This window comes from Saimiri boliviensis, chromosome 21 (assembly GCF_048565385.1).
Source record: "Saimiri boliviensis isolate mSaiBol1 chromosome 21, mSaiBol1.pri, whole genome shotgun sequence".
NCBI lineage: Eukaryota > Metazoa > Chordata > Mammalia > Primates > Cebidae > Saimiri > Saimiri boliviensis.
In genome coordinates, this window is record NC_133469.1 from 8,087,206 (window position 1) to 8,097,495 (window position 10,290).

At 65.3% G+C, this 10,290-nt stretch overlaps 1 protein-coding gene across 1 annotated transcript; it reads left to right on the plus strand.

Annotated features, from left to right (window-relative positions):
* The first annotated feature begins 2,825 nt into the window (after positions 1 to 2,825).
* Positions 2,826 to 6,452, plus strand: PIM3 (Pim-3 proto-oncogene, serine/threonine kinase). Its single transcript, XM_039463184.2, has 6 exons — positions 2,826 to 3,420; positions 3,507 to 3,616; positions 3,702 to 3,752; positions 3,831 to 4,200; positions 5,069 to 5,245; positions 5,321 to 6,452. Exons 1-6 carry the CDS (start codon positions 3,336 to 3,338, stop codon positions 5,506 to 5,508), a joined length of 981 nt encoding a protein of 326 aa, XP_039319118.1. The 5' UTR covers positions 2,826 to 3,335; the 3' UTR covers positions 5,509 to 6,452.
* The last annotated feature ends 3,838 nt before the right edge of the window (positions 6,453 to 10,290 follow it).

Genomic DNA, 10,290 nt, shown 5'->3' on the forward strand with positions numbered 1-10,290 from the left:
CCCCACGCCCTGACCCTGCCCTGCCCTCCTCCGGCTCACTTCCTGTCTCAGGAGTGGCCCCAGCTCTGCCCTATGCGCTGGGCTTGCCCGTGGGGTCCACCGGATGGGCCGTCCAGGAACCAGGAAAAAACAGGCAGGGGCTGGTGTCCTGTACTGCTGGGGACTTGGCTGGGGGTGGGGTGCTGATGAGACCTGCGGGAAAGGGGTGGCCCCGGGCAGAGGGTGAGAGAGAGGCCCTGAGGCCTGTGAGATTTTTTTTTTTTTTTTTTTTTTTTTTTTTTGAGACGGAGTTTCGCTCTTGTTGCCCAGGCTGGAGTGCAATGGCGCGATCTCCACTCACCGCAACCTCCGCCTCCTGGGTTCAGGCAATTCTCCTGCCTCAGCCTCCTGAGTAGCTGGGATTACAGGCACGCGCCACCATGCCCAGCTAATTTTTTGTATTTTTAGTAGAGACGGGGTTTCACCATGTTGACCAGGACGGTCTCGATCTCTTGACCTCGTGATCCACCCGCCTCGGCCTCCCAAAGTGCTGGGATTACAGGCTTGAGCCACCGCGCCCGGCTAGCCTGTGAGATTTTTCTTGCCCTGTATTCAAAGATCGCAGATGCTCCATAGCTGATCTGACCCATATCTGTTTGCCAAGCTGAGGAACAGGCTGGGCTATGCCCAATGGCAGGGGAGGGCCAGAAGCAAGGTGGGCAGGTTATCTGGGGTTCCTGGGAACCCCAGCACGCCAGCCAGATCAGAGGTGGTGGTCTGGGCCAGACAGAGTGTAAAAGAGGCCCCAGCATCAAACAGTCCGGGGGAGAGTGAAGACCACAGATCCCTCAGGGAGCTCATCATCAGTGCAAGGGTCCTCGCTGCAAACACACAGGCGCATGTGACAGCAGACCCATGACGGTGTCTGGAGAGATGCGGGTTATAATGACGTCACACTTGGGGGAAACGGCTGCCTTCTGCCCTGTCCTCCACTCCAAGGCCAGACTCCTGGACTCCAAGCAGGAGCCCACCAGAGGCCTTCTCAGAGGCCTGTGTGGCAGGAACCCCACCCGGGAGGCCTGCAGGGGTCTCTAGCACCCCTGGAGTGAGCGGGAGGAGGGTCCTGGAAAGTGGGCACACCACGCTTTCTGAGGGAGCGAGTACTTCTAGCTCTTTGTTAAGGGAGACGTGAGGGGTTCAGAGTAACACCCAGGACCTAGGGAGAGCCAGGGTGGGGTGCCCGCCTGTCAGAGCCTGGTCCTCGAAGGCCAAGATGACTCAAGAAAGACTGGCCTGGAGATTCACATGCCAGGCTGAGGACCCCAGCCCCTCCAGGCTGACATGCACCCATCTGAGGTGGTCACCCCTAGACCTGCCATGCTCTCCAGCGTCCCCGACCACCTCCGCCACGGGTCCAGCACAGAAGAGGGCAGCCCCACTGAATCCTCGCACAGTCCCTGGGCGGACCACGTGGGCAGCAGACCCTCCTCCCTTGCAGGTACTGTATGGATGCAGCTGGAGGGGTAGGCTCGGGGCATCACCCTACCTGGGATCTGCTTTCGGGAGGAGCCCTGCACTGGGTGGGCGGTGGGTCGGGGAAAGGCTAACCTGCCAGGCCCAGCCTTGCCCTCACAAGGCAGGTACTGCAGAAGAGAACCTGACAGAGCTCCAGGAAACATGAGCTGGAGGGGCTGCAGGACAGATGGAGAATGTCAGGGTTGGCTTTGATCCTGAGGTGACAAGACTAAGCCCGGCAGGAGAGGAGCAGAGGCGTTGGCCCAAGCAGCAGGGGACCAAGAGAGGCCCAGAGGGGCTGGCAGGTGCCTAGACACCAGGTGGGCCTGGGCCTGTCACTGGAGCCACAGACTCAGAAGGGCTGAGCAGGGGAGTAGTGTGTGAGTGGTCAGTGCAGGGACAGCGATGGTGACCATACAGGAGTGAGGGATAAACTTGGGGGAGGCTGGAGGAGCAGAGGGAAGCTCCGAGGCAGGTGTGTGGGCACGCTGACGCTCACACCAGACTGCCCGGGGATGTCTGCCAATATACGCAGACCAGCTGGGCCCTCAGGAGTCGCTGGGAACACCTGGCAGTGCCAGGAGGACCAGCCCCTGGGCCCTCTGGCCCCCATCTCTCAACTCACTAGCTCTGGGAGTGGCAGGTGGCCACTCACGTCCTGGAGCCCCGAGCTGCTCTCAGGCCAGCGACCTTGGAGCAATGCTGGCAATCTGTGGGTTTGCACCAAACCACACAAATGAGTCTAACTTCTGTACAGAGGGCAGAAAAGGGGCACGACAAGATAGTCCAGACCAGGGCAATGTGTATCCCAGCTGTTCAGGCCTTTAGTGCAGCCGAGGCAGCAATCAAGGTGGGCTCCCTGGTGGAGGTGGACAGCAGCTGCTGGAGAGCCTGGAGGGCAGCCAGGACCGTGTCAGACGGCAGGAGGGCTGCGGGGCCACTCCAGGCACCGGCCAGCGGGGCAGAGGTTACAGGGAGGGCCCTCGGGCTGCGGGCGTGTGGTCAGAGGAAGAAGTGTCTCCAGCCAGGTGCGCTCCCGGCCCTCGACGGGACTGCCAGGCCGGGGGCGCTGCGGCTGGGAGGGGTCCCAGAAGAGCGGGCGATACCATCCTGCGCCCGGCCAGGTGAGCAAGAGGGTGCGTGGGCAGCCGGGGAGGGACGAGCGTAAGGCCCCTCACAGACTCCCGCGCCGCCGGGAACCCAGCTCCAGGCCTGCGGGTGACCTTCCTCCGCGATGCTGGGGGCGGGGCCAGGGAGCGGCTCGCCCCGCCATTGGCTAGGGCGCCAGAGTCCTTTAAAAACTCCGGTTTCCATTGGTTCTCGCGGCCCCTCCCCGCGTTTCCCGAGGAGCCACGGCCGCCTCCCGCGAGGGAGCTGCGCGTGCGCGGACTGTGCGCGCGAGCGCGGAAAGCGGAACGACGCAGCACGCTGTGCGCCTCCGCGGCTGCGCTACGACAACGAGTCCCGGAGCGGCCCCGCGCCCGCACGCCCGGCCCTCGTCCGCCCGGAGACAGGCGCCCGGCTGCCCCGCCGTCGCCCCGCCTGCGTCCGGCCGCCGCCGCCGCGCGGGCCCCGGGCGGAAGGGGGCGGGGTCCCGGCTCGCCCCGCCCCCGCGGAGGGATACGCGGCGCCGCGACCCAAAACCCCCGGGCGAGGCGGCCGGGCGGGTGAGTGGCTCGGCCTGCTGCGCGTCAACGCCGTCCCCGCGGGCCTTCCGGGCCCACTGCGCCGCGCGGACCGCCTCGGGCTCGGACGGCCGGTGTCTCCGGCGCGCCGCCCGCCAGGATCGGCCGCGGCTTCTGCGCCTGGGGCTCGGGGCTCCGGGGAGGCCGCCGCCAGCGATGCTGCTCTCCAAGTTCGGCTCCTTGGCGCACCTCTGCGGGCCCGGCGGCGTGGACCACCTCCCGGTGAAGATCCTGCAGCCAGGTACGCGCGGGGCTGGCGGGGCCGGGGCCGGGGCGGGAGCCGGGGGCGCCCCGGGCCGCACCAACCCCGCCCGCGCCTCCCCGCAGCCAAGGCGGACAAGGAGAGCTTCGAGAAGGCGTACCAGGTGGGCGCCGTGCTGGGCAGCGGCGGCTTCGGCACGGTCTACGCGGGCAGCCGCATCGCCGACGGGCTCCCGGTGAGTAGGGCCGCCGGGGTGGGCCCGGGGTTTTCGCGCGCCTCGCGCCTCGCTCGGCCAGGCCTGACCCTCCGCGTCCCTGCAGGTGGCCGTGAAGCACGTGGTGAAGGAGCGGGTGACCGAGTGGGGCAGCCTGGTAAGTCGGGGCGCGGGCGGCGGCGGGCGGGCGGGCAGGCGGGCGCGGGGCTCGAGTGCTGACCGTCGTGTTCCCCAGGGCGGCGCGACCGTGCCCCTGGAGGTGGTGCTGCTGCGCAAGGTGGGCGCGGCGGGCGGCGCGCGCGGCGTCATCCGCCTGCTGGACTGGTTCGAGCGGCCGGACGGCTTCCTGCTGGTGCTGGAGCGGCCCGAGCCGGCGCAGGACCTCTTCGACTTCATCACGGAGCGCGGCGCCCTGGACGAGCCACTGGCGCGCCGCTTCTTCGCGCAGGTGCTGGCCGCCGTGCGCCACTGCCACAGCTGCGGGGTCGTGCACCGCGACATCAAGGACGAAAACCTGCTGGTGGACCTACGCTCCGGCGAGCTCAAGCTCATCGACTTCGGCTCGGGCGCACTGCTCAAGGATACGGTCTACACTGACTTCGACGGTGAGCGCGGGCGCGGGGCAGGGAACGTTCCGGGGGCCGCGCCGGCGGGTTAACGCCTGCAGGTGGGGGCGGCGCACGGGGTGGGGGCTGGTGGCTGTTGGGAGGCCGCGGGCGGCCGCGTGCTCTGGGTCTGCTCTTGTGGGGGCGGCGACCCACGCGCTGACCTGGGGAGGGCTGAGCGAGGGATCAGGAGCCGGATCGTGCGGGGTGGGAGCGAGGGGCGCGCTCAAGATTGGGGGATACGGGACCTCCTGTCCCGGTGGGGGATGCGCGTGAACTCCTTCGAGGCGATAGCGGAGGAGTCCCCGCAGGACTCGCGCGTGACGCAGGGTGCAGCCGGCCGAGTCTGCGCTGGGAGCCAGGAGGCCCTCCCCGCTCTGTCCCCCGGCGCTGTTGAAGTGGGGCCTCCCCTGCGTGGGGAGGGAGCTGCGTGCGTGCGGAGCGCGGGGGCGCCGCGGCAGAAATCCCCGCATTGCGGAGCTCGGGGAAGCCGGGGCTCCCTGCCCTCCCCTCCCTCCCTTTCTCCCTCCCTCTCTCCCCGCCCCCTTTCCCGCAGGCTGGCGCTGGGCTGTGCGGGACCCGCGCTGCTGCCCCCCTGGTAGCCTCTTAGCGCATCTGTTTGTTGTGAAAGCCGAGCTTTTGCTCATGTGACCTGCTCCTCCCCAGTGGCCAGCGGAGCGGAAGGGCCGGCCCCTCCCCCAGCGCCCCGCCCCCCTCCCCCGCTGGGGTTTTTCCAGGGTGATGACGAGCCGGATTTTGAGGCCTGGCTCTGCCTCCTGTGACTCAGGCCAAGGACTTAACCACCAGGGACCTCGTCGTCTGTTTCGAGCTGCCCTGGGTGGGCATGCTAAGCCCCGTGTCCCCTCAGGCACCCGCGTATACAGCCCCCCGGAGTGGATCCGCTACCACCGCTACCATGGGCGCTCGGCCACCGTGTGGTCCCTGGGCGTATTGCTCTACGACATGGTGTGCGGGGACATCCCCTTCGAGCAGGACGAGGAGATCCTCCGCGGCCGCCTGCTCTTCCGGAGGAGGGTCTCCCCAGGTGCGTTGGTGGCTGGGGGCGGGCGTGGGAGCCTCGCCCTGCTTGGGCCCTCCCTGACCCCTCCGCTCTGCGCAGAGTGCCAGCAGCTGATCCGGTGGTGCCTGTCCCTACGGCCCTCAGAGCGGCCGACGCTGGACCAGATTGCAGCCCATCCCTGGATGCTGGGGGCAGAGGGGGTCGCCCCAGAGAGCTGTGACCTGCGGCTGTGCACCCTTGACCCTGACGATGCGGCCAGCACCACGTCCAGCAGTGAGAGCTTGTGAGGAGCTGCCCCTGACTGGGGGCTAGGGGACCACCTGCCTCGGCCGGACCCGGACCTCCCCCAGACCCTGACTTTCTCCTGCCTGGGCTGCCTCCTCCTGCGGAGCAGTGACCTCTGACCCCTGGTGACCTTTGCTTTGAGTGCCTTTTGAACGCTGGTCCCGCGGGACGTGGTTTTCTCAAGCTCTGTCTGTCCAAAGACTTTCCGGTCGAGGTCCCGCCTGCCCTAGGTGGATACTTGAACCCCAGACGCCCCTCTGTGCTGCTGTGTCCGGAGGCGGCCTTCCCATCCGCCTGTCGCCCTGGAGCTCTCTCCAACGGCGCAGGGTCCCAAGCCCACCTCCTGCCTCAGTCCTGCGGTGTGCGTCGGGGTGTGTCCTGCATAAACAATGCAAGTCCGGGCCTCCGCGCCCGCCACCCACGCAAGCCTCGCCCACCACCCACGTCTGTTATTTATGGTGTGACCCCCTGGAGGCGCCCTTGGCCCACTGGGGCTATTTATTGTTTAATTTATTCGTTGAGGTTACTTCCTCTGAGTAGCCTGCCTCCCCCAGACCCTAGGGGACAGTGGGGAGTGTGGGGGAGGGGGTGGCCATGGTCCGGGGATCCCAGGCCCTGATTCCTGTGCCTGGTGTCTGTCCTGGCCCCGCCTGTCAGAAGATGAACTTGTACAGTGGCTAATTTAAGGGGAGTGGGTGACCCCAACACTTCCAGGTGCTGTACCTGGGGTGTGGGTTTTAAATTATTGACTTTGTACAGTCTGCTTGTTGGCTCTGAAGGCTGGGGTGGGGCCAGAGCCCGAGCGTTTAATTTATTCAGCACCTGTGTTTCTGTGAATGCGGTGTGTGTGGGCATCGCGGATGGGGGTTCTTTCAGTTCAAAAGTGAGATGTCTGGAGATCATATTTTTTTATACAGGTATTTCAATTAAAATTTTTTTGTACATAGTGGATAATCCTGTGTCTATTGGGCTGGGTAGGGGTTCCGAGAAAGGCTTCTGGCTGCTGGGTGAATGCTGATGGGTTTCCTGTGGGGCTGGTAGTTTGGCCCACAGCGGGAACAGGAGAGGCCCAGCTGGGTGCCAGCTTCCCCAGTGCCAGAGGCTCCCATGGTGGGTGGCTTGTGGCCCACCCACCTATCCCATGTTGCACCCAGGGAGAGGAGCAGCTGGTTCCGGGTGCCTCTGGGAGGCGGAGGCAGGGAGCTAGGCCCTGAGGGCACAGCAGCTAGGCCCTGAGGGCACAGCAGCCTCCACCAATCAGGAGGCTAAGCCTGGGGTGGTCCCAGGAGGATCTGTGCAGCATCTGCCCAGGGAGGCCTTGCTAGTGGAAATGGCTGCACTTGTACCCTGCCTTGGGCCGCACAGATTTATGGAGGTTGGAGAGGGAGTCCATGCTGCCTCAGAGGGTGGCTAGGGGTTCTGAAGGATGAGGAAGAGTTTGCCAGGCACATGGGGAGTGTGTTCTGGGCAGTGCCAAGGATATGTGTGAGAACAGGCAGGTGGGGTCTGGTGGAGGGTGTGGGGGTGTTTGGCCAATGATAGGCCCTGGCCTGACAGGTGTACGTGGAGAGAGTGGGGTATATGCCAGGTCTGGGTATGGCAGTGGACCTGGCCGCAATGTTCCTAGTGGGTAGAGGAGGCCTGGGTGGAGGGTCTCAGTGAGGCTGCTCCCCCACCCCCACCCCCACCCGAGGAGCCTTCTGCTCAACTGCCTACTCTGCACTGGGCTGTGGGAGGCCCATGTGTCCCCAAGCCTGGGTGCCCCCCACTGGCAGTGGACCTGCAGCTGGGACATCGTTCAGTCTGCCAAGCATACCTACTTGGCTTTCTGGCTTCTGGAGCCCTGTCTGCCCCCTGCTTCCCATCTCCTGCCCCTCCAAATAAGAGCCCCTGCTAAAGAGCTCCTGGCAGGGAGCACTGCATTGGACAGAGCCCAAGGTCAGAGGCCGTGGCAAGAGACCGGAAGTTGAAACAAAAGTCTCCCTTCCTCTGGAGAGCAGGCAGAGCAGGCAGAGGGTGGGAGCTCCCAGCTCAGGTTGTGATGGTTCAGGGCATCAGTTGGTGTCCAGGAGCACTGGAGCGCACCTGCTCAGTTAGGCAGGTCCCTCGGGGCCCTCATCCCACCCTACAGCCTCAGCGCAGCAGGGGAGATGAGGCAGTGTCGGGAAGGACAGACCACGGGTACCCACAGACCGGGCCCAGCCAGCATGCCCTGAGCCTCACCAGTAAGGCTCTTCCCATTACTCCTCTACCCACTGCCAAAACGGGCACCTTGGGCAACAGCAGTCCCGCCACACAGCTGGAACTCAGTGGGAAGCACACAGGAGGGGTTCCTGGTGCAGGTGCCTTGGGTTGATAGCCTCTCCCCAGTGACCAGCCTGCTGCCCCCACCCTGGTGACAGTGACCCCGATCATAACTGGCCACTGTGCTTCTGGCTTGCCCATTTGCTGAAGGTGCTGGTCTCTGTGTGGATTTGCCCATTTATCCGCCCCCCCCCCAAGACAGGGCAGAGGTGGAGGGGAGCAGCCAGGCTCCCCCGCTTTCTCCATGCCTCCCTTACCCGCAGTCCCCTACCCCTTCTGTCCCCATGGTCACGGGTCTGGGTACTCTGTGAGCACCCCTCCCTGGGCCCACCAGCCAGTGCCAGCCCAGCCTGGGTCCCTTGGGCATTGCTGTCTACCTGCTCCTGGGCCAGCTGTGTGGGCATTCTCCAGCCCCAAGCTCCACACAGGCAAGGCTTCTCCACACAGGTTGCCCTTGGGAAACTGAGGCCCAGAGGGGCAGGAACCTTGGGCAGATACCAGAATAGGACTCTGGTCCCTCCCACTGCTGCATCCCACACACAACTGCTGAAGGCTGGCTGGGGACCCCTCTAAGGTGGCCAAGGCCTACAGGGCGGAGGCATCGGCCAGGGCCCTGGGAATGGATGCAGGGTGTTGGGCTGAGGCTCCCAGCGATACAGCTCTGGCCTTCTAGCACGGGGGATGACATGCTTGGGGGTGGCTTTTGGATACAGCCCTCCACCCCCCCGCCCAACTCAGGAGGAGACAGGGCCCAGCCAGCCTTGGGTCCTTCCTCATGCTCTCAGCCATAGGTTGTCTGCCTGGCTGGGCACCACGGGCCAGGGCTGGCAGGAGTGGGTGGAGGATGCCCGTGGGCCTTTTTGGCTCCTGGGGTATCGCACAGTGAGCTTTCAGAAACGTCTCTGAGGGCGCCATCCTGGTCCAGAGACACACTCCGGTGCCAGGGGCGCCAGGAATCAGCTCTCCCACAAGCCCCGCGCCACCACCACTGCTTTGGCTCTGCTGGGCCACTTGACTTTGGATGCAGGATGAGGGGGAAGGATTCAGGACTTCCCCCGCCCTTCCCCGTGCCCCTCCAGCCCCCCGGCTGTCTGGGTACCTGCACACCCTGCCCCTAGACACCCCTGGGGCTCTGGCAGGATCTGGGTGACCGCAGGCCTGCTTCCTTCCCAGCCCCCACCTTAGACCCTGAGGTCCGGCCCCTCTGTGGGGGAAGAAGCCCAGCAGAATCCACTGTGTTCCCTCCGGGCCTCTGCGGGCTCTAGGTGGGAGCTGGCTGGGGGTGCTCAGGCCCCTTCCCTACAGACTGGGCCCCTCCCACCCTGCCTGGGTGGCCTCCAGCACTGCAGCACCCCTTGGCCACTCGGGGTCAAGGGATGATGTATATCCTCACACCTGCAGGGTGTACACCAGGTGACCAGTCTGGACTTGGTGTCTACAGGATCTGGGCCAGAGTCCAGGTCAGAACCAGCCCACCACCCTGAACCTCTCTCGAGGGGAAGAGGGGGCACCCAAGCACATCCACCCCAGGGCACCTTCCTCCTGGCTTGCACACCTGGGCCTGCTTGGCTGCTTGGCCTCTGAGCCTTGGTTTCCCCGCCTGGGTCATTCAGAGCTGGGTCCACGTGACCCATCCCCAAGGGAGACCCTTGCTTGTTCATGGGGGAGCAAACCCCCACCCCACCCACATGTGAGGCATGGCACCCCTGGGAGAGGCTTTCCTGCAGGGCCCTGGCCAGGAGGAGGGCAGTGGCCCGGCTGGAGGGGCAGGCCCTGCCCCACCCTGCCTGGCCAGGCCTCATTGCCGGGAACCCTGCGGGCAGAGGCTGGTTAGTTGTGAAATGAAACCTGGGGTTTCGCCAGGGCTGCTGGGGAAGCAGTGGGCCTGGAGGCCACGTGCAGGAGGGTCCAGCAGCACCATCAGGCCTCTCTGCGGAAAGGGGAGCGGCCCATTGAGAAATTCCGGCGCCGGAATCTGGCTTGGGCCCTGCAATCTCTCAGCCCTGGCAGGGGTCAGGGATGGACGGGGATCCAGTGAGCTCCTGCCTTCCCTGTACTCTGTGGGCAGACGCCAAGCCTGGCTGCCACCCTTCCCTAATGCCTGTCTGGGACTCTAGGCCCAGCCACACCTGGACACTGCCACGCAGATCCCAGCGGCCTCTGTCCAGCCTTGCTGTCCTGGCTGCTTCCTCTGGAGGGCTCTGGGTGCCTCGGACCTGGTGTGGCTCAGCACCCCTTCCGTTTCTCTTGCTCTCCCCAACTCCCTGGGGCGTCACATCACACCAGCATCTCACGGTGATGGGCTCGGACTGGGGGTCAAGTGGGCGAGTGGTCAGCCCTCCAGCCCTGCCTGTCCAGGCAGCCACCCCCGCCCAGGGAGCTGCTCAGCCTCTTCCCACAGGACTGCCCCGCTCAGCTACGCAGATGGCTTCATACAACTTCCTCTCGTGCTGTTTTCACTACAGCGCAGGGGCTTTCAA

Coding starts and splice junctions, on each gene's coding strand:
- PIM3 (XM_039463184.2), top strand. CDS start 3,336: ATGCTGCTCTCCAAGTTCGGCTCCTTGGCGCACCTCTGCGGGCCCGGC. Junction 3,421..3,506: donor GGTGAAGATCCTGCAGCCAG/GTACGCGCGGGG, acceptor GCCTCCCCGCAG/CCAAGGCGGACAAGGAGAGC. Junction 4,201..5,068: donor GGTCTACACTGACTTCGACG/GTGAGCGCGGGC, acceptor GTGTCCCCTCAG/GCACCCGCGTATACAGCCCC.